The sequence below is a fragment of the Amblyraja radiata genome, chromosome 24 (genome assembly GCF_010909765.2).
Source record: "Amblyraja radiata isolate CabotCenter1 chromosome 24, sAmbRad1.1.pri, whole genome shotgun sequence".
NCBI classification, from domain to species: Eukaryota; Metazoa; Chordata; class Chondrichthyes; order Rajiformes; family Rajidae; genus Amblyraja; species Amblyraja radiata.
The window spans coordinates 35,356,970-35,380,893 of NC_045979.1; the positions used below are offsets into that span (position 1 = coordinate 35,356,970).

The window sequence follows — 23,924 nt, forward strand, 5'->3', positions numbered from 1 at the left end:
GTGCACAATCACTCACAAAGCAACTGACGAGTCGCGGTAGATTCTGCCCCGCGGATAAACCGATGACACAGCATTCTGCCGGATTAATAGAAGCACTAGAAATATCTGGCCTTGTGCTGCCTATGTTGACAATAACTTTCATTTACAGTGGCGAGTCAAAAGTATGTCATTGCCATCTGTCCCGATAACAATGAGATTATTACTTGTAGCAGCTCAACAAACATGGAAACATAATACTCTGTAAAACTCGTAATATACAGCAAAATGTTCAGTGTGTATATGTCTCTCTCTCTCTCTCTCTCTCCCTCTCCCTGCAGATGCTGGTTTAAATCGAAGGTAGACACAAAATGCTGGAGTAACTCAGCGGGTGAGGCAGCATCTCTGGAGAGAAGGAATGGGCGACGTTTCGGGTCACGACCCTTCGAGTCCACTCTGCCCTACTCAGGGCTGATCTATCTTTGAAGAGCCTCGACCCGAAATGTCACCCATTCTTTCTCTCCAGAGATGCTGCCTCACCTGTTGAGTTACTCCAGCTTTCTCTATCCCTCTATCCCTCTATCCCTCTATCCCTCTATCCCTCTATCCCTCTATCCCTCTATCCCTCTATCCCTCTATCCCTCTATCCCTCCATCCCTCCATCCCTCCATCCATCCATCCATCCATCCATCCATCCATCCATCCATCCCTCCATCCATCCATCCATCCATCCCTCCATCCATCTATCCCTCCATCCATCTATCCATCTATCCATCTATCCATCTATCCATCCATCCCTCTATCTATCTCTCTATCTGTCTATCTATCCCTCTATCTATTTATCCCTCTATCTATCTATCCCTCTATCCCTCCATCTATCTATAAAGAGACTTATTTGATTATATATTCCTTCCATATCTCCGTGTTTCCCTCTCCCCTGACTCTCAGTCTGAAGAAGGGTCTCAACTCCGAGACGTCACCCATTCCTTCTCTCCAGAGCTGCTGCCCATCGATCAAGGTAAAGGCCCCCACACCCAAGCTGGTTTAAGGAAGAGAAGGCAAAGTGTTCGGGCACAATACCATGACAGATAGCTTGTCGTCCAAGGTTCCCCGTCCGTATATGAAGCCGCCGCGCTCCTCCGCAGAGAACGGCGGGACCTCCCACTCTCCAGCGACGGCAGGAACAACGTCCAGGTGGGCCGTCAGTAGGTAGGGCTGCAGGGAGCTGTTTGACCCACGGACGGTGAACAGGTGGCTGTAGTTGGCAACGGTCTCGTGCTGCACCACACTCGAGGAAAACACGGCTGGGAAAGCTGCAAGGACACAGGGAAACGGAGTCAGTAGAGAGGCATGGCATACAAACTGGCCCTTCGGCCCATTCACTCCCTGCCCACCCTCAGCCACCCAAGTGCACTAGTTCTGTTTAGTTTGCAGATACATCGTGGATAGGGACACAGAGTGCTGGAGTAACTCAGCGGGTCAGGCAGCATCTGTGGGGAACATGGATAGGTGACGTTTCACAGAGTGCTGGAGTAACTCAGCGGGTCAGGCAGTATCTCTGGGGAACATGGATAGGTGACGTTTCACAGAGTGCTGGAGTAACTCAGCGGGTACAGCAGCATCAATGGAGCTAAGGAAATAGGCAACGTTTCGGGCCGAAACCCGGAAGGGTTTCGGCCCGAAACGTTGCCTATTTCCAGAAGGGTTTCGGCCCGAAACGTTGCCTATTTCCTTAGCTCCATAGCTGCTGCTGCACCATAACTCAGCGGGTCAGGCAGCATCTGTGGGGAACATGGATAGGTGACGTTTCACAGAGTGCTGGAGTAACTCAGCCGGTCAGGCAGCATCTGTGGAGAACATGGATAGATGACGTTTCACAGAGTGCTGGAGTAACTCAGCAGGTCAGGCAGCATCTATGGAGAACATGGATAGGTGACGTTTCACAGAGTGCTGGAGTAACTCAGCGGGTCAGGCAGCATCTGTGGAGAACGTGGATAGGTGACGTTTCACAGAGTGCTGGAGTAACTCAGCGGGTCAGGCAGCATCTGTGGAGAACATGGATAGGTGACGTTTCACAGAGTGCTGGAGTAACTCAGCAGGTCAGGCAGCATCTGTGGAGAACATGGATAGGTGACGTTTCACAGAGTGCTGGAGTAACTCTGCGGGTCAGGCAGCATCTGTGGGGAACATGGATAGGTGACGTTTCACAGAGTGCTGGAGTAACTCAGCGGGTGCAGCAGCATCTATGGAGAACATGGATAGGTGACGTTTCACAGAGTGCTGGAGTAACTCAGCGGGTGCAGCAGCATCTGTGGAGAACATGGATAGGTGACGTTTCACAGAGTGCTGGAGTAACTCAGCGGGTCAGGCAGCATCTGTGGAGAACATGGATAGGTGACGTTTCGGGTCGAGATCCTTCCTCAGGCAGTCGGAACTACATAGACTTGGGGGCATTGGTTTGGTCATTTTGTTACATAGAAACATAGAAAATAGGTGCAGGAGGAGGCCATTTGACCCTTCGAGCCAGCACCGCCATTCATTGTGATCATGGCTGATCGTCCCCTATCAATAACCCGTGCCTGCCTTCTCCCCATATTCCTTGACTCCACTAGCCCCTAGAGCTCTATCTATCTCTCTCTTAAATGCATCCACTGACTTGGCCTCCACTGCCCTCTGTGGCAGGGAACTCCATAAATTCACAACTCTCTGGGTGAAAACGTTTTTTCTCACCCCAGTCTTAAATGTCCTCCCCTCTATTCTAAGAATCCTCGTACATTCATCATTATTTCATCGCATGAAACCTAGGAGGGGTTAGTGCACACTTTCCACTATTTATCAGCTGCATTCAGGAACATAGAACAGACAGCACCAGAACAGGCCCTTCAGCCCACAATGTATGTGTCGAACATAATGCCAAGACCATCCCTTATCTACCTGTACGAGATCCATAATCCCTCCATATCCATGTACCCAACCAAAGGTCTCTTCCATCTCACCATCGTGTCTGCTTCAACCTCCACCCCAGGCAGCGCGTTCCAGGCACCCACCACCCACCACTGTGTAAAAAATTGGCCCCGCACATCTCCTTTAAACTTTGGAGAGGCCCAAAGTACGTAAGTAACTCAACGGGTCAGGCAGCATTTCTGGAGAAAAGGAAATGGGTGACGTTTTGGGTCGAGACGCCACCCATTCCTTCTCTCCAGAGATGCTACCTGTCCCGCTGAGTTACTCCAGCATTTTGTGTCTATCTTCGATTAAAACCAGCAGCTGCAGTTCCTTCCGACAACATTTATTTTTTTCACTATTAGCCATAACCCGAGTACAGACAATAGACACTAGGGGCAGGAGAAGGCCGTTCGGCCCTTCGAACCAGAAAATGGTTTGGAAATGTTGGCCTGTTTACACACGGCAGACTAAACCAGGATTTCCCTTCAAGATCATATCTCCACTTGTCATGTGGTAATATTCTACATATTGTTTGTGCGGTGTAGGATTATAACATGGGCTGCCCAAGGCATTAATGATTCATATAAAGAAATGGGTGTAACCATAACTACAACAATACAAAAACATTAAACAGATCTGAAGTTAAGCCCATTCCAGCACAATGGGTTTACTTTAGTTTGCAGACAATAGACAATAGACAATAGAAAATAGGCGCAGGAGTAGGCCATTCGGCCCTTCGAGCCAGCACCGCCATTCAATTAATTAATGCCTTCTATATTCTGTTGTGCTGAAGCAAAGCAAGAATTTCATTGTCCTATCTGGGACACATGACTATAAACTCTCTTGAATCTTGAATCAATGGTTGATCATCCCCAAATCAGTACCCCGTTCCTGCTTTCACCCCATATCCCCTGACTCTGCTATCTTTAAGTGCCCGATCTAGCTCTCTCTTGAAAGTATCAAGAGAACCACCCCCTGAGGCAGAGAATTCCACAGACTCACAACTCTCTGTGTGAAAAAGTGTTTCCTCATCTCCGCTCTAAATGGCTTACCCCTTATTCTTAAACTGTGGCCGTTAAGGGCCTGTCCCACGAGCATGTGCCTCCATGCGGCAAGCGCGACCTAACGTGGTCGCTTGAGCCGTACGGCCTCGCGGGGCCGGTCCCACTTCGATCGCCGGAGCCGTATGGAGTTGTGCGGAGCTGGTCCCGAGAAACTGACCGTGTTCAAAAATGCCTGCAACGGCCTGCCTGCCGCACCGCCTCAACGCCGTACGTCACGCGCGAGCTTCCCGCGCGCACTTCATGTCACTCACTCGACCTCCGCGCGGCCCCCACTTCTGGTTAGGTCGCGCTTGCCGCATGGAGTCTCATGCTCATGGGACAGGCCTTTTAAACTATCGTCGGCTGGGTGGCACTGAACAGGTTAAATTTTGCCCCTCTTTAATTTACTGCAAAGAATCTGCAACCACTCGTGGCACCAGTGCAGCTGCCTCTTGTAGTTGGACCTGGTCTTTTGATAACATTTAAATCGAGTTCCTTCCCTTTTTTTTATCTCGGCTATATATTTAAACTGTTGGCCCAGACAGTGCAGAGACAGAGACAGAGACAGAGACAGTTAAAGTGACTGCGAGAAATGCTTTGTGTCCTCATGAGAAACAGTTGGAGATCCCCCCGGACCAATCTCACAACACAAGGACAAGTCTATTCTAAACAGATTTTTTCTAAACATAGTTCCCAGATTTGGAATGACTTCGAACCGGGAACTTCCGGCTGTGTTAGTTTACGTTAATCTAGTTTATTGTCACGTGAACCGAGGGGCAGTGAAATGCTTCTGTTGCGTGCTAACCAGTCGGCAGAAAGACAGTGGATGATTACATGAACACATTTCGCTTCAAATGTTTAGTTTAGTTTGGAGATACAGAGATTAAATGCGGAAACAGGCCCTTCAGCTCACCGAGTCCATGCCCACCAGCGATCCCCGCACACTTACGCTATCCTACACACACTAGGGACAATTTACAATTACACCAAGCCAATTAACCTACAAACCTACAAGTCTTTGGAGTGTGGGAGGAAACTGGAGATCCCGGTGAAATGTCACGGGGGGAACGTACAAACTCAGTGCAGGCAGCACCCGTGGTCAGAAGATAGACAAAAATGCTGGAGAAACTCAGCGGGTGAGGCAGCATCTCTGGAGAGAAGGAATGGGCGACGTTTCGGGTCGATCGAGACCCTCCTTCAGACTGGACCCGAAACGTCGCCTATTCCTTCGCTCCATAGATGCTGCCTCACCCGCTGAGTTTCTCCAGCATTTTTGTCTACCTTCGATTTTTCCAGCATCTGCAGTTCTTTCTTAAACAGATCCGTTCCCAAAGCATCTTCGGAAAGAAAAATCAGTTAACATTTCATGTTCCTGAGTGCTCCTTAAGAAGACTTTATCTGAAGAGGAGGTTAATAATTAATGAAATATCAATGGAAACAAATTCCTGATGGGAATAGCCTGCGGCTACTGTGGATGAATTACCGGACATAGTGGGATATTTCCCTCTGTGTTTTATCCGACTTCAAAGGCGGAGATAAGCATTCGATTCAAGTTCAGAATCAACGCAATGAATGCGAGCTGGAACAGGTCGCTGCTTTGAACACAACGTTTTACGATTACTAAATAAACATGAGATGTGGTCATAAAACAAAATAACGACACTGAAGGCAATAGACAATAGACAATAGACAATAGACGCAGGAATAGGCCATTCGGCCCTTCGAGCCAGCACCGCCTTTTACTGTGATCATGGCTGATCAACCACAATCAGTACCCCGTTCCTGCCTTCTCCCCATATCCCCTGACTCCGCTATCTTTAAGAGCTCTATCTAACTCCCTCTTGAAAGCCTCCAGAGAATTGGCCTCCACCGCCCTCTGAATTCCACAGACTCACAACTTTCTGTGTGAAAAAGTTTTTCCTCATCTCCGTTCTAAATGGCTTTCCCCTTATTCTTAAACTCTTCTTATCGAGTCCACACACAAGGTTAGGAGCTGAACACACGTCTCGACATCTGCATACAATGGTGTCTGTCTTGTCGCTTCTTGTGCGTGGTGGCGGAAACATTGGTGGAAACTGGGCCGCGACGTGAATGCTCTTTCCTTGATCCCCTTATTCTTAAACTGTGGCCCCTGGTTCTGAACTCTCCGAACATCGGGACCATGTTTCCTGCCTCTGGTGTGTCCAACCCTTAATCATCTTAAACATTTCAATAAGATACCCTCTCATCCTTCTAAACTCCAGAGTGTACAAGCCCAGCCGCTCCATTCTATCAACATACGACAGTCCCGTCATCCCGGGAATTGATGGTCCTCCATTAAGATCTAGACACAATGTCAATATTTCAGGGCTAATAGGGAAGAATGTTCTAGAATAGAACAGCTGATGCTGCTCAATACACAAGAGGACAAAAAGCGCCGCATCAGTCTGAAGTGGGTCTTGACCCGAAACGTCCTCTATCCATAGATAAAGACACCAAAAAGCTGGAGTAACTCAGAGCATCAGACGGCATCTCTGGAGAAAAGGAATAGGTGACGTTGCGGGTCGAGATCCTTCTTCTGCCCGAGAGTGGGTGGAGAGGGAAACGAGAGTTTTAGAAAGCATAGAACATAGCAAACTAGGTGCAGGAGTGGGCCATTCGGCCCTTCAATATGATGTCAATAGTCTGGATCATTCAATATGATTCAGACTAGAAGGGTTTCGACCCGAAACGTCGCCTATCTCCTTCGCTCCATAGATGCTGCCTCACCCGCTGAGTTCCTCCAGCATTTTTGTCTACCTTCAATTTTCCAGCATCTGCAGTTCCTTCTTAAACATCTAAAATCAGTACCCCGTTCTTGCTTTCCCCCCATATCCCTTGATATAGATGGTAGTGTAGAGAGATATAGATCAAATGAATGAAAGATATGCAACAAAAGTTACGCTGATAAAGGAGACAGGCCTTTGTTAGCTGGGTGCTAGATGAAAATGAGTTACGAACAATGAGACTCAACGAGATGGATTGAAGCTAGGACGATGACTAGGGTGGGGGAGGGGCGGAGAGAGAGGGGAAGCAAGGATTACTGACCTGGCTGCCCGATCAGTGGAATTTGGTTATGATTATGACCATAGCCTCAGAATAGAAGGACGTACCCTTACAACAAGGTGATGAGGAGGAACTGCTTTAAGCCCCTGTCCCGCTTACGTGTCCTTAGCACGCTAATTACGTGACCTCGTGGTCGCGTTGAAGCGCGCAATTTCATGCGCCCGCACTGCCGTCTGGAGGGCGTGACGTCATTTGAAGATGGATGCAAAATGCAGGAGTATCTCAGCGGGACCGGCAGCATCCCTGGAGAGAAGGAATGGGTGACGTTTCGTGTCGAGACTCTCCTTCAGTTTGAAAGAAGGGTCTCGACCCGAAACGTCACCCATTGCTTTACAAAAATACAAAAAAACGACATACCCCTCCGCGCTTCTCAGTGGGACCGGCCCCGCGCGGCCATATGATGCCCGTACGCCTCAACGCGACCACGAGGCCGTGTAATTAGTGTCCCAAGGACACAGGCCCTTTAGTCAGCGGCTGCTGAATCAGTGGAGTTCATTGTCACAGACGACTGTGGAGGCCAAGTCAATGGATATTTTTAAGGTGGAGATTGATAGATCCTTGACTAGTACGGGTGTCGGGGGTTATGGGGAGAAGGCCTCACAGCGCCAAAGGCCCGGGTTCGATCCTGACCACGGGTGCTGTCGGTACGGAGTTTGTACGTTCTCCCTGTGACCAGCGTGGGTTTCCCCCGGTTTTCTCCCACATTCCAAAGACGTACAGGTTTGCAGGTTAATTGGCTTGGTGTCATTGTAAATTGCCCCCAGTGTGGGTAGGGTAGTGTTAGCATGCGGTGATCGCTGGCCGGCGCAGGCTCGGGCCTGTTTCCGCGCTGTATCTCTGCACGGTAAACTAAACAGAAGGCCAAGTCAATGGACAATTTTAAGGCGGAGATTGATAGATTCTTGATTTAGACAATAGACAATAGGTGCAGGAGTAGGCCATTCGGCCCTTCGAGCCAGCACCGCCATTCAATGTGATCATGGCTGATCATCTCCAGCAGATTTGTCTTGTCAAGTGTTCACATCTTGGCTCTACGGTATTTAAGTCCTTGAGCAGATCCGGTGACGAGGTCTAGTGAGTCTTTAATATGTTATCTTAAGCTCAGTTATATTTATACCAAATATTGAAGAGTTTCCCAAACTCTTCACTACCCAGGAGAATACATCCCGTTTTCCCAAAGAAGACCCCCACCAAGTGGAAGCGTGGGAAGAATTTCACTCACTCTGTTGTAACTTTAAGTTAAGTTAGAGAAGTCAATGTTCATACCGCTGGGCTGTAAGCTGCCCAAGCGGAATATGAGGTGCTGTTCCTCCAATTGGCGTTGGGACTCACTCTGACAATGGAGGAGGCCCAGGACAGAAAGGTCAGTGTGGGAATGGGAGGGGGATAATGGTGATTGGCAACTGGGACATCAGATGCTTCTGGTCGAGACTGGGGTCGGAGCTCATTGACTTTAAGTTGAAAAAGTGACCAACCCGCAACTTACTTCTTCCAAGAATCATTTTTATTTGAAATACGTTGCAGGAAACCATTTGTCTAAGTGGTTTTGCAAATTTCTGGCAATTTCAGCAGGCCAGCAAGTCCACTGGGTTTTAAGCTCACATGCATTGCGTTAATATTAAAGATTCTGGACGATTCGTATCAATGAAACTTCCTCTTCCTGCTCAGTTTCAGCAGAGTTCAAGCCATTGCAACATAGAACCCAGAATTACGATGGAGTAAAATAGATTAGAGAATAGAGAAGGAACTGCATGTTTAAGAAGGAACTGCAGATGCTGGAAAAATCGAAGGTAGACAAAAATGTTGGAGAAACTCAGCGGGTGAGGCAGCATCTATGGAGCGAAGGAATAGGTGACATTTCGGGTCGAGACCCTTCTTCAGACTGATCTGGGGGTGGGGGGGGCGGGAAGAAGAAAGGAAGAGGCAGAGACAGCAGGTTATGGGAGAGCTGGGAAGGGGAGGGGAAAGAGGGAGAATGCAAGGACTACCTGAAATTGGAGAAGTGAATGTTCATACCGCTGGGGTGTAAGCTGCCCAAGCCAAATATGAGGTGCTGTTCCTCCAATTTGCGGTGGGCCTCCCTCTGACAATGGAGGAGGCCCAGGACAGAAAGGTCAGTGTGGGAATGGGAGGGGGAGTAAGGAGATTGGCAACTGGGACATTGGGTAGTTCTGGGCGAATACACTGATGCATTGAGCCAAGCACTGCTGATGGTTAGTTGCGATGTTGCCAACCATTGCTCATTTTCCATTATGATCTAGACACAATGCCAATATTTCAGGACAAATAGGAATGGGGGAAGAATGTCGAAGCAAATGACTGCAGATGCTGGTTAATACACAAAAGGGGACCAAGCTCTGAATCAGTCTGAAGTAGGGTCTCGACCCGAAACGTCACCTATTCATGTTCTCCAGAGATGCTGCCTGACCCGCTGAGTTACTCCAGCACTTTGCGGCTTTTTTTTTGGTAAACCTGCATCTGCAGTCCCCTTGTAACTCAGCAGGTCTGGCAGCATCTCTGGGCGACACGGGAGAGGTGACGTTTCGGGTCGGGACCCTTCTTCCGACTCTGGATGTGGAACTGGGCCTGGAATCGCAGTGAGGATCAGCCGAGTCAAACAAGAGAGTGCTAGATTTAGCTCTTAGTGTTAAAGGAATCAAGGGAAATGGGGAAAAAGCAGGAACGGGGTACTGATTTTGGATGTTCGGCCATGATCATATTCAATGGCGGTGCTACCTCGAAGGGCCGAGTGGCCTACTCCTGCACCTATTTTCTATGAACCTGTCAAACCCCGCTGTTAAAATACCCATTGACTTGGCCTCCACAGCCGTCTGTGGCAATGAATTCCACAGATTCACCACCCTCTGACTAAAGGGATTCCTCCTCATCTTCCTAAAAGTACGCCCGCTCCTTCTGAGGCTGTGACCTCTGCTCCTAGACTCCCCCACTAGTGGAAACATCCTCTCCACATCCACTCTATCCAGGCCTTGCATCTTGGAATCTTGAGCAAAAAGACCCAAAGTGCTGGAGTAACTCAGCGGGTCAGGCAGCATCTCTGGCGATGGGTGATGTTTTAGGTTGAGACTGGAGTAGGAGCTCCTCATGGACTTTAAGTTGAAAAGGTGACCAACCCGCAACATACATCTGCCAAGAATCATTTTTATTTGTAATACGTTGCAGGAAACCATTTGCGATTTTGCAAATTTCTGGTAATTTCAGCAGGCCAGCAAGTCCACTGGGTTTTAAACTCACATGCATTGCGTCAATATTAAAGATTCTGGACGATTCTCATCAATGAAACTTCCTCTTCCTGCTCAATTTCAGCAGAGTTCCACCCATTGCAACATAATATAACCCAGAACTACGATAAAGTAAAATAGAATAGAGAAGGATCTGTATGTTTTTTTTAATTTATTACAAAATAGACTTTATTCAAGTAATTCATCCGACATTTTCGGAGGCTATACAAATTGTTCAATACAGTCTATACATTTCTCTAGTCTGTCCCCCACCCGTGCCACTCATGTGGCCCCCTGGCGTGGGATACCTTCCCTTATTTTGAGGGGCGTCTCCACCATACTGTGCCCCCCATGTCCAGCAGCGGAAGGACCCTAGACTGTGGTGCTCCCCCACCGAGCCTTGGCGTTGGCTGCACCGAGCTTCAGCACATACTCCTGGAGTCTGCAGCGGGCCAGTCGGCAACATTCCCTGACGGACATCTCTTTCCGCTGGGTGGTGAGCAACGCTCGGGCAGACCAAAGAGCGTCTTTCACCGAGTTGATGAAACTTCCGGCAGCACTCGATGTCAGTCTCTGAATGTGTCTCTGGGAACAGTCCCTAAATCACAGAGTCCTCTGTGACGGAGCTGTTCGGGATAAATCGTTCCAGGGGACCCTTGCATACTTCTCCAGACTCTCTTTGCAAATCCACACTCTGCAAAGAGGTGGGAGACCGTCTCCTCTCCATAGCAACTGTCCCGAGGGCAGCGTGCGCTGGTGGTGAGGTTCCGACGGTGCAGGAAGGATCTGACTGGGAGGGCCCTCCCCTCACCGCCAGCCAAGCCAGGTCTTGGTGCTTGCTGGTGAGTTCTGGCGATGAGGCATTTTGCCAGACAAGCTGGGCAGTCTGCTCTGGGAACCACACCACAGGATCCATCCAGTCCTTTCCCTGCAGGTTTAAGAAAGAACTGCAGATGCTGGGGAAGTGATTCTGAAGGGAACAATGAAACGCTCCTGGGTAGGATATTTGGATCCCTTTCAACGGAATAATGATGAGCAAACACTGTTATCTTCCGATCTTAAAATGAAAAACCATGTATGCTTGCTGCCCTGGGGGAAGAATGTCTTTAATCTGTACTAAGATGAGACGACTGTGGTCTCATTAAGTAATTTGACATTTTGATTGACCATTCAGTTGGCGAACTAAATAGATCTGGACAGAAACATCAAACAAAAAGCCAGTATCATTGATCATGGTACTAGGAAAGTTACAAAAACAAATCTGGATCATTAATGCCCTTCAGACAAGGAGGTGTGCCAACATTATCTAACAAGACCAGACACAATAACATGAAGGTAGACACAAAATGCTGGAGTAACTCAGCGGGACAGGCAGCATCTCTGGAGAGAAGGAATGGGTGACGTTTCGGTCCGAGACCCTTCTTCAGACAGAGAGTCGGGGGGGGGGGGGGACGGAGACACAGAGATATGGAAAGGTAAGGTGCGAAAAAGAGGGATCAAAGGGGACGAAGATCAAGGAAAATGTAGCATAGATTATGGGGGAAGGTGACATCGAAGCATACAGAGATAAAATGTAGTCAGGAAGACAGTCGGATCGGTAGACATTCATACCGCTGGGGTGTAAGCTGCCCGAGCAAAATATGACGTGCTGTTAGACATAGACATAGAAAATAGGTGCAGGAGTAGAGGCCATTCGGCCCCTAGAGCCTGCACCGCCATTCAATATGATCATGGCTGATCATCCAACTCAGTATCCCGTACCTGCATTCTCTCCATACCCCCTGATCCCTTTAGCCACAAGGGCCACATCTAACTCCCTCTTAAATATAGCCAATGAACTGGCCTCAACTACCTTCTGTGGCAGAGAATTCCACAGATTCACCAGTCTCTGTGTGAATTTTTTTTTCCTCATCTCGGTCCTAAAAGATTTCCCCCTTATCCTTAAACTGTGACCCCTTGTTCTGGACTTCCCCAACATCGGGAACAATCTTCCTGCATCTAGCCAGTCCAACCCCTTAAGAATTTTGTAGGTTTCTATAAGATCCCCCCTCAATCTTCTAAATTCCAGCGAGTACAAGCCGAGTCTATCCAGTCTTTCTTCATATGTTCCTTCAATGTGCACTGGGCCTCACTCTGCCAGTGGAGGAGGCCCTGGACAGTACGGCCATTGTGGGAATGGGAGGGGGCGTTAAATTGGTTAGCAACCGGGAGATCATGCAAGTCTAGGCGGACTGAGTGAGGGTGTTCAGACAAACGATCGCAGGGAACAGGGCAACAAGCCACCAAGCGTGAGGGGAATGAAGGATTACTAATAACCGTGAGTCTTGCCAGACATGCAACGTCAGCATTCCACAACTGTCAGAATTTAATGTTACAAACCATCGCCCTCTAACATATTTCGAAGCTTAAATCTCATGATGTATTACGGGAAAAGCCAAACTTTAAAACAATGCAAGTGAATGACAATAGACAACAGGTGCAGGAGTAGGCCATTCGGCCCTTCGAGCCAGCACCGCCATTCAATGTGATCATGGCTGATCATCCCCAATCAGTACCCCCCGTTCCTGCCTTCTCCCCATATTCCCTGACTCCGCTATCTTTAAGAGCCCTATCTAGCTCTCTCTTGAAAGCATCCAGAGAACCTGACTCCACCGCCCTCTGAGGCAGGGAATTCCACAGACTTACTACTCTGTGAGAAAAAGTGTTTCCTCGTCTCCGTTCTAAATGGCTTACTCCTTATTCTTAAACCGTGGCCCCTAGTTCTGGACTCCCTCAACATCTGGAACATGTTTCCTGCCTCTAGCGTGTCCAAGCCCTTAACAATCCTATATGTTTCAATGAGAATCCCTCTCATCCTTCTAAACTCCAGAGTGTACAAGCCCAGCCACTCCATTCTCTCAGCATATGACAGTCCCGCCATCCCGGGAATTAACCTTGTAAACCTACGCTGCACTCCCTCAATAGGAAGAATGGAACTTATTGGGTCGAGGCAGGTGTGAGCCCAAGAGTTAACTAACGTTTAGTGGAGGAAGGGGGGGAAAAGGGGAGGGGAGAGGGAGGGGGAGGTGTTTGTAGCTGCCTAAAATTGGAGATAGACCCAAAATACTGGAGTAACACAGCGGGACAGGCAGCATCTCTGGAGAGAAGGAATGGGTGACGTATTGGGTCGAGACCCTTCTTCAGACTGAGAGTCAGGGGAGAGGGAGATACAGAGATAAGAAAGGGTAAGGTGTGAAAAGGAGACAAAGAGAATGGGGATCAAGGAAAATGTAGAATAGATCATGTAGAATAGGAGGTGAACAACAAAGCAAACAGAGATAAAATGTAGTCGGGGGCAGTCAGGCTGGTGGGAGAACTGGGAAGGGGGAGGGATGGAGAGAGAGGGAAAGCAAGGGTTACTTGAAGTTAGAGGAGTCAATATTCATACCGCTGGGGTGCTGGAGAATTCATCTCTCTTACCATTGTGTTGTGAGATGTATTCAAGAGAGAGTTAGGGCTAACGGAATCAAGGGATATGGGAATAAAGCAGGAATGTGGGATACTAATTCTGGATGATCAGCCATGAATGGCAGTGCTGGCTCGAAGGGCCGAATGGCCCACTCCTGCACCTATTATCTATGTTTCTATGAAATCCTCTAAAACGGCACCATCTTGTCTGTTCGTGATCCATAACCATGTGCTCTTTTCTGAAGCCTCACAAAAGCTATGATTGTATCTGCCTCCATCACCATTCCAGGCCCTCAGCAAACTCTGCTTCAAATTAAACTTGCCCCAGGCATCTCTTTTAAACGTTGCCCCCTCTCAACTGACCGCTGCGCCACCATGCCGCTCAAGATGGGATCTCCAACGAAACGACACAACTCTCAGTAGTGAGAGTAGGATAGAAACATAGACAATAGGTGCAGGAGTAGGCCATTCGGCCCTTCGAGCCTGCACCGCCATTCATTGTGATCATGGCTGATCATCCAACTCAGTATCCTGTACCTGCCTTCTCTCCATACCCCCTGATCCCTTTAGCCACAAGGGCCACATCTAACTCCCTCTTAAATATAGCCAATGAACTGTGGCCTCAACTACCTTCTGTGGCAGAGAGTTCCACAGATTCACCACTCTCTGTGTAAAAAATGATTTTCTCATCTCGGTCCTAAAAGACTTCCCCCTTATCCTTAAACTGTGACCCCTTGTTCTGGACTTCCCCAACATCGGGAATAATCTTATAACCATATAACCATATAACAATTACAGCACGGAAACAGGCCATCTCGACCCTTCTAGTCCGTGCCGAACACATAATCTCCCCTAGTCCCATATACCTGCGCTCAGACCATAACCCTCCATTCCTTTCCCATCCATATAACTATCCAATTTATTTTTAAATGATAAATGATCTTCCTGCATCTAGCCTGTCCATCCCCTTTAGAATTTTGTAAGTTTCTATCAGATCCCCCCTCAATCTTCTAAATTCTAGCGAGTACAAGCCAAGTCTTTCTTCATATGTAAGTCCTGCCATGCCAGGAATCAGTCTGGTGAACCTTCTCTGTACTCCCTCTATGGCAAGAATGTCTTTCCTCAGATTAGGAGACCAAAAATGTATGCAATACTCCAGGCGTGGTCTCACCAAGACCCTGTACAACTGCAGTAGAACCTCCCTGCTCTTATACTCAAATCCTTTTGCTATGAATGCTAACATACCATTTGCTTTCTTCACTGCCTGCTGCACCTGCATGCCTACTTTCAATGACTGGTGTACCATGACACCCAGGTCTCGCTGCATCTCCCCTTTTCCTAGTCGGCCACCATTCAGATAATAGTCTACTTTCCTGTTTTTGCCACCAAAGTGGATAACCACACATTTATCCACATTATACTGCATCTGCCATGCATTTGCCCACTCACCCAACCTATCCAAGTCACCTTGCAGCCTCCTAGCTTCCTCCTCATAGCTAACACTGCCCCCCAGCTTTGTGTCATCCGCAAACTTGGAGATATTGCATTCAATTCCCTCATTGCATGTTTTGTGATTGGAACTCCTCAATGCGTAAACCTCCAAAGGCAAGGGTGCATGTTCTACTGCACTAACACGGGTAAATCATGTGAAATAGCTGCCTAGCCAGTTGTGGAGGGAGCTCTGGGGCATTAATAACTCCAATAACCTGACACGGGCCTCGCTTGTCACTGAATGGTTGAGTGGTGTGGGTGGAATCACCTGCAGCTCAACTCCGACGAGACTAAGGGAGTTGGTGGTGGACTTTAGGAGGAGAGGAACACCCCATGTCCCGTGTCTCCATCAATGGTGTGTGGATGTGCAGTTTACCAGGGCGTACAAATACCTTGGAGTTTACCTGGACAGTAAACTGGACTGGTCCAGGAATGCTGAGGCCCCTGTACAAGAAGGGACAGAGCCCGGAGGTAACCCATGCGGTCACGGGGAGATCGTGCAAACTCCACACAGGCAGCAGGCGAGATCAGGATTGAGACTGGGTTTCTGATGCTGTGAGGCAGTGGCTCTACCACCTGTGCCATCGGTGCGAGGACCATACCTGAGGGACGCTTGAGGCAAGATGACCGTGCTGCACGGTGGCACAGCGGAAGAGCTACTGCCTGACAGCGCCAGAGACACGGGTTCGATCCCGACCACGGGCGCTGTCTGTACGGACTTTGTACGTTCGCCCCCGTGACCTGTGTGGGATTTCTCCGAGATCTTCCCTTGTCCCCCACACTCCAAAGACGTGCAGGTTTGTAAGTTAGTGGAAGGATTTCGGGCCGAAACGTTGCCTATTTCCTTCGCTCCATAGATGCTGTTGCACCCGCTGAGTTTCTCCAGCTTTTTGTGTACCTTTGTAAGTTAGTGGGTTGGTATAATGGTAAAATTGTCCCCAGTGTGTGTGGGATGGTGTTAGTGTGCGGGGATCGCTGGTCGGCACGGAGTCAGTGGGCCGAATGGCCTGTTTCCACGCTGCATCTCCAAAGTAATTTCCCAAACTAAACTAGTTTCCTTCCCTGAAACACATCAATGAACCAAGTGGGGTTTTCCAGACATCCAGTGTTTACAAGGTCACCGTTAGAGGAAACGGCTACAGATCCGGCCTCAATTCCCAGCCCACCCCCTCTCCTCGTAACACGGCCTGTCTTGTCTCTCCCGTCAAGACTCCTGGCACGAACTCTCCTCTCAAAACCTCCACAATCCCTTCCCCTCCACAGACTGTTATTCCAAAAATGAAATTTATTCACGATAAAAAATATGTAGAAACCCCAAAACCGTACACAAATGTAGACCGCAGAGAACTACAGCACAAGTACAGAATGGCAGGGTGGCCCAGCGGTAGAGTTGCTGCCTCACAGCGCCAGAGACCCGGGTTCGATCCTGACTACGGGTGCTGTCTGTACGGAGTTTGTACGTTCTCCCCGTGACCTGAGTGGGTTTTCTCCGGGTGCTCTGGTTTCCTCAAATACTCCAAAGACGTACAGGTTTAATTTGCTTTGGTAGTCAGAAATTGGAAATTGTCCCTAGTGAGTAGGATAGTGCTCGTGTACAGGGGCGATCGCTGGTCGGTGCGGACTCGGTGGGCAATCGATCAGCAAACTAATCCGAATAAATCTAACGGACAGCTGGGCAAGTACGTGGATAGGAGAGGTTCAGGGGGATATGAGACCAACATGGATGGGGCATCTTGGATGTGTTGGGTCACCTGTGCAGGGTGTGGTGTCTCCACTTCACCCGATGCTCCCTTGCAAATGAATCACCCCCTCTCCCCAAATCTCAAAGGCCACTGACCTTTCTGTCCAGGGCCTCCTCCGCTGTCAGAGTGCAGCCAAACGCAGAGTGGAGGAACAGCATCTCACATTTCACTTGGGCAGCTTACACCCCAGCGGTGTGAACATTGATTTCTCTAACTTCAAGTAACCATTTGCATCCCCTCTCTCTCTCTCCGTCACTCCCCCATCCAATTCGCACTGGTTTCAAAGTCGACTTGTTGTGTCTCATTGTCTGCAACTCATTTTCACCTTTGTAGCACATCTTTCATTCATTTGTTCCACATCTCTCTACATCACCGTCTATACCTCTCGTTTAAGAAAGAACTGCAGGTGCTGGAAAAATCGAAGGTAGACAAAAATGCTGGAGAAACTCAGCGGGTGAGGCAGCGTCTATGGAGCGAAGGAAATAGGTGACGTTTCGGGTCGAGACCCTTCATCAGTCTGAAGAAATGTCACCTAATCCTTCGCTCCAGAGATGCTGCCTCACCCGCTGAGTTACTCCGGCTTTTTGTCTGCCTTCTGTTTGAACCAGCATCTGCAGTTCCTTCCTAAACCATAGTTGTTACGTGACATGTTTGTTACCCTGAAAGTGGTGTAACAGGAAGATAATGTGGTCAAGAAGGTTTTTGTTACATTGGCCTTCATCGGTCAGCGTACGGAGTACAGAGGTTGAGGCATTATGTTACAGTTGTGCAAGATGTTAGCGAGGCCGCATTTTGTTCAGTTTTGGAATATTATGTTCAGTTTGCTATGTCCTACCGCAACATGCTACAGGAAAGAATGATGCTAATCTGGAGAGGAGCAGAGAAGATTTACCACGAAGTTTTGTTTAATTTAGTTTAGAGATACAGCGCGGAAACAGGCCCTTCGGCCCACTAGGTGTGCCGACTTTTTCTCACAGAGAGTTGTGAGTCTGTGGAATTCTCCGCCACAGAGGGCGGTGGAGGCCGGTTCTCTGGATACTTTCAAGACTCAGTTTGTACTCGCTAGAATTTAGAAGATTGAGGGGGGGATCTTATAGAAACTTACAAAATTCTTAAGCCGTCGGACAGGCTAGATGCAGGAAGATTGTTCCCGATGTTGGGGAAGTCCAGAACAAGGGGTCACAGTTTAAGGATAAGGGGGAAATCTTTTAGGACCGAGATGAGGATAACTTTTATCACACAGAGAGTGGTGAATCTCTGGAATTCTCTGCCGCAGAAGGTAGTTGAGGCCAGTTCATTGGCTATATTTAAGAGGGAGTTAGATGTGGCCCTTGCGGCTAAAGGGATCATGGGGTATGGAGAGAAGGCAGGTACAGGATACTGAGTTGGATGATCAGCCATGATCATATTGAATGGCGGTGCAGGCTCGAAGGGCCGAATGGCCTACTCCTGCACTTATTTTCTAAGAGAGAGCTGGATAGGGCTCTTAAAGATAGCAGTGTCAGGGGATATGGGGAGATGGCAGAAACGGGGTACTGATTGGGCATGGTACACAAAAATGCTGGAGAAACTCAGCGGGTGCAGCAGCATCTATGGAGCAAAGGAAATAGGCAACGTTTCGGGACGAAACGTTGCCTATTTCCTTCGCTCCATAGATGCTGCTGCACCCGCTGAGTTTCTCCAACATTTTTGTGTACCTTCGATTTTCCAGCATCTGCAGTTCCTTCTTAAATATTGATTGGGGATGATCAGCCATGATCAACATTGAATGCCGGTGCTGGCTCGAAGGGCCGAATGGCCTACTCCTGCACATATTGTCTATTGACCAGCGATCCCCACACTAACACTATCCTACACACACTAGGGACAATTTTTACATTTACACCAAGCCAATTAACCTACAAACCTGCGCGTCTTTGGAGTGTAGGAGGAAACCGAAGATCTCGGAGAAAACCTATGCATGTCACGGGGGGAGTACGTGCAAACTCCGTACAGGCAGCACCCGTGGTCGGGATCGAACCCGGGTCCCTGTAAGGCAGTAACCCTACCGCTGCGCCACCGTGCCACCCACAATTGCCAGGAAGTTGCCAGGGCTCGAGGGTCTGAGCTATAGGGAGAGGTTGGGCGGGCTAGGACTTTAATTCTTGGAGTGCAGGAGGCTGAGGAGTGATCTTATAGAGGTGTATGAAATCACCAGAGCAATATGTAGGGTGAATGCACACCGCTTCACAGAGGGGAGGGGAATCGAGGACCAGTGGACGTAGGTTTAAGGTGAGAGGGGAAAGATTTAATAGGAACCTGAGGGGCAACCGTTTCACTCAGAGGGTGGTGGGTGCATGGAAGGAGGTAGCTGTCAGAGGAGGTAGTTGAGGCAGGGGCTATAACGGCACATAAAATGACAGGTACATGGATAGGACAGGTTTGGAGGGATATGGGCCATACGTGGGCAGGTGGGACTAGTGTAGATGGGACATGTTGCTTGTTGTGGACATGTTGGGCTAACGGAGAGGGATTGGGGGGGGGGGGGGGTGAGGGGTGGAGATAAACACAAAAAGCTGGGGTAACTCAGCGGGTCAGACAGCATCTCGGGAGAGAAACATAGAAACATAGAAAATAGGTGCAGGAGGAGGCCATTCGGCGTTTCGAGCCAGCACCGCCATTCATTGTGATCATGGCTGATCGTTCCCTATCAATAACCCGTGCCTGCCTTCTCCCCATATCTCTTGATTCCATTAGCCACTAGAGCTCTATCTAACTCTCTCTTAAATCCATTCAGTGACTTGGCCTCCACTGCCCTCTGTGGCAGGGAATTCCATAAATTCACAACTCTCTGGGTGAAAAAGTTTTTTCTCACCTCAGTCTTAAATGACCTCCCCTTTATCCTAAGACTGTGGCCCCTGGTTCTGGACTCGCCCAACATTGGGAACATTTTTCCTGCATCTAGCTTGTCCAGTCCTTTTATAATTTTATATGTTTCTACAAGACGCCCCCTCATCCTTCTAAACTCCAGTGAATACAAGCCTAGTCTTTTCAAATCTTTCCTCATATGACAGTCCCGCCATCCCAGGGATCAATCTCGTGAACCTACGCAGCACTGCCTCAACCACAAGGATGTCCTTCCTCAACTTAGGAGACCAAAACCGTACACAATACAGGTAGACAAAAATGCTGGAGAAACTCAGCGGGTGCAGCAGCATCTATGGAGCGAAGGAAATGGGCAACGTTTCGTGCCGAAACCTTTCGGCTTTCAGCCCGAAACGTTGCCTATTTCCTTCGCTCCATAGATGCTGCTGCACCCGCTGAGTTTCTCCAGCATTTTTGTCCACCTTCGATTCTCCAGCATCTGCAGTTCCTTCTTAAACACAATACAGGTAGTTGAGGCAGGGACTATAACAGCACTAAAAATGACAGGTACATGGATAGGACAGGTTTGGAGGAATATGGGCAGGTGGGACTAGTGTAGATGGGGCATGTTGCTTTGTGTGGCCAAGTTGGGCTAACGGAGGGGGGTGGGGGAGGGGGATGAGGGTAGGAGATAGACACAAAAAGCTGGGGTAACTCAGTGGGTCAGACAGCACCTCCGGTGAGAAACATAGAAAATAGGTGCAGGAGGAGGCCATTCTGCCCTTCGACCTCACTCTTGTCCAGCTGTGGTCTCACCAGAGCCCGATACCCTTAAGGGGTTGGACAGGCTAGATGCAGGAAGATTGCTCCCGATGTTGGGGAAGTCCAGGACAAGGGGTCACAGCTTAAGGATAAGGGGTCACAGCTTAAGGATAAGGGGGAAATCCTTTAAAACCGAGATTTTTTTCACACAGAGAGTGGTGAATCTCTGGAACTCTCTGCCACAGAGGGTAGTCGAGGCCAGTTCATTGGCTATATTTAAGAGGGAGTTAGATGTGGCCCTTGTGGCTAAGGGGATCAGGGGGTATGGAGAGAAGGCAGGTACGGGATACTGAGTTGGATGATCAGCCATGATCATATTGAATGGCGGTGCAGGCTCGAAGGGCCGAATGACCTACTCCTGCACCTATTGTCTATGTTTCTCTGATACAACTGGAGAAGAAGGGACAGACAAGGAGAGAGAGGGAGAGGGAGATAGAGAGAGAGAGGTACCTTTGGATAGATGGAGTCCGAACTCTTCCAGGGCTGTGTTGTTGTGTTGGGGTTCGCCGCTGGACACGGTACGGATGCGAAGAGCTGCTTTGAAGGCTGCCAGCATCCGCTGCTTCTCCCGGGGGCTGAAGTCGCCGGCGTGTGCCGGTGGGTGCCCGCTGGCCCAGCGCTGGTCGCCGGCAACCCCCGGGCTGAAGGTGTAGGTCCGGATCAAGAGAGCGCACAGGAAGATCAGCAGCAGGGAGAAGACCACCAGAGCTACCAGGGCGGTGGTCTTCACTCTGGTCCTTGCGCCCTTCATCTCCGAGCCTGGCATCAAAGTGTCTCTGGGAGCAGGACTAAGTAGGGGGGAAAGTCTCGCCTCTCTCTGTGTGTGTCACCTCTTCCACCCGCGGAGTTGCAATGCAGAGAAGCACCGCTCCACAAACGCTGGCATCTCACATAGACTAGAGCACCCGCCCACCCCCATTTGATTCAGCACCGCCCAGAGAACATTTCACAACCAATCAACCCTATACCCTGTTTAAGAAGGAGCTGCAGATGCTGGAAAACCGAAGGTAGACAAACGTGCTGGAGAAACTCAGCAGGTGCAGGCAGCATCTATGGAGCGAAGGAAATAGGCAACGTTTCGGGACGAAACGTTGCCTATTTCCTTCGCTCCATAGATGCTGCCTGCACCCGCTGAGTTTCTCCAGCACTTTTGTCTAACTCTATACCCTGCCCCACCAACACCACACGTTCATCACAACGCCGTGGAAGGCGGGCCCTTCGGCCCATCGGCTCAAGACTAGCTCCATGCCAAAAAGGGCAATCCAGCCAATCCCCCAGAATATTGTAGGCATGAATAAATACAGAACAGATCAGTGTGACGATATACCATAGTGTGTGGAATTCACTGCCTCAGAGGGCGGTGGAGGCAGGTTCTCTGGATGCTTTCAAGAGAGAGCTAGATAGGGCTCTTAAAGATAGCAGAGTCAAGGGATATAGGGAGAAGGCAGGATGATCAGCCATGATCACATTGAATGGCGGTTCTGGTTCGAAGGGCCAAATGGCCTGCTCCTGCACCTATTGTCTATTGTCTATTGAATATATATACACACACATAAATAAGCATATAAAGTGCAATGGGCTATTAAAGTTCAGATTTTTTTTCGAGTTGAGTTTAATTGTCTGATGGCTGTGGGGAAGCGGCTATTCCTGAACCTGGATGTTGCAGATTTCAGGCTCCTGTACCTTCCACCTGAAGTCAGCGGGGAGATGAGTGTGTGGCCAGGATGGTGTGGGTCCTTGATGATGCTGCCAGCCTTTTTGACTGAGGCGAGCCACTTCCCCATTTTGAGCTCACCATTGAGTAGAAACAGAGAACTGCAGATGCTGGTTAATGCACAGAAAGGTCACAAAGTGCGGGAGTAACACAGCAGGGGTCAGGCAGCTTGTCAAGAGTCAAGAGAGTTTTATTGTCATGTGTCCCAGGTAGAGCAGTGAAATTCTTACTTGCTGCAGCACAACAGAATGGGTAAACATAGTACATTTTAAACTATATGATGAACCAGAGAGAAAATTCCGTGTATATTTATATATTCTGTATGTATCCATATTACTAAAAGTCTGATCTTGACCACTTCCTGTTGTTCGGTATATTGATTTTAGAAAAAACGCTGCCACTTACGGCTGTGATTTTTGGCCATCTTACTCAGAGTCCCCCTCCGCTGCGTAGGACAAGATGATTTTTCCCATCGATGAAAAATAAAAGAGTTATTAGTGTTTAAAATTTTTTGAGATTATCTCTCCTGAAGGCCACGCCCCTTCCGGAGGGACTATAAAACCCAGAAGTGTTGAGTGCCTCAGTCAATCTCTGCAAGATGGGGGAGTGAGAGGGTCACGTCTCTCAGTCTGAGCTGTGAATAACACTGAACACATGTCTACTAAACTGTGAGTGGTTTTACTGACCTGTCAGTGCCCTTAATGTGGTTTGACAATATAGTTTGGAAATGCTAAAGCTGTGTTGCCTTTGGTTTGGAAATGCTGAAGCTGTGTTGCCTTTGGTTTGGAAATGCTAAAGCTGTGTTACCTAATTAAAGTTGCCTTGCCTAATTAAAGTTGCCTTGCCTAATTAAAGTTGCCTTGCCTAATTAAAGTTGCCTTGCCTAATTAAAGTTGCCGTGCCCAATTAAAGTTGCCTTGCCAAATTAAAGTTGCCTAGCCTTCTATAGAATTAAAAGACTAATCTTGACCACTTCCTGTTTGCGCTTTATATTGATTTTAGAAAAAACGCTACCATGTACGGCTGTGATTTTTGGCCATCTTACTCAGAGCCCCCCTCCGCTCATTGGGTGCCGAGGATTTTTTCCATCAATGAAAAATAAAAGAGTTATTAGTGTTTAGAAAATGTTGAGATTCTCTCCCCTGTCAATCATGCCATGAAGGCCATGCCCCTTCTGGTGGGTGGCGAGGAGGGAGAGGTCACGACTCGCTGTCTTTAGTGGCCTTGCACCCTGCTTGAAATGGTAAGAAACTGCATTTGAATTTGGTGGCCTTGCACCCTGCTTGAAATGGAATTTCAAGGAATAGCCGCAAGTCAACTGCCAGCCCACCAGCCGTGAGTGAGTGAGCTGCCAGCACAACAGGCTTGAGTGACTGAGCCGCCAGCCCAAGAATCCATTTGGCCCACAATGTCCATACTAGCCCTCTGGAAACCAGTCCCTTCAGCCCACAACACCCATACTAGCACTCCACATTGTGAGCCGAAGGGCCTGTTCGTGTGCTGTACTGTTCAATGCTCAGTGTTAATTCCTTTCCCCTCCTCAACCCACTGAGCTCTTTTCCAGCATGTTACCCAC

The 23,924-nt window shown here is 48.8% G+C and overlaps 1 protein-coding gene across 1 annotated transcript in view; it reads right to left on the bottom strand.

Moving 5' to 3' along the window:
* Positions 1-21,517, bottom strand: part of pm20d1 (peptidase M20 domain containing 1) — a 63,172-nt gene extending 41,655 nt beyond the window's left edge. Inside the window, exons 1-2 of the mRNA XM_033042916.1 lie at positions 21,085-21,517; positions 1,057-1,289 (exon numbers count right to left, since the gene is read on the bottom strand). Of these exons, the coding sequence (XP_032898807.1) occupies positions 1,057-1,289; positions 21,085-21,400 (549 nt within the window). The 5' untranslated portion in view covers positions 21,401-21,517. The remainder of the gene's footprint in view (positions 1-1,056; positions 1,290-21,084) is intronic.
* Between the last annotated feature and the right edge of the window lie 2,407 nt (positions 21,518-23,924).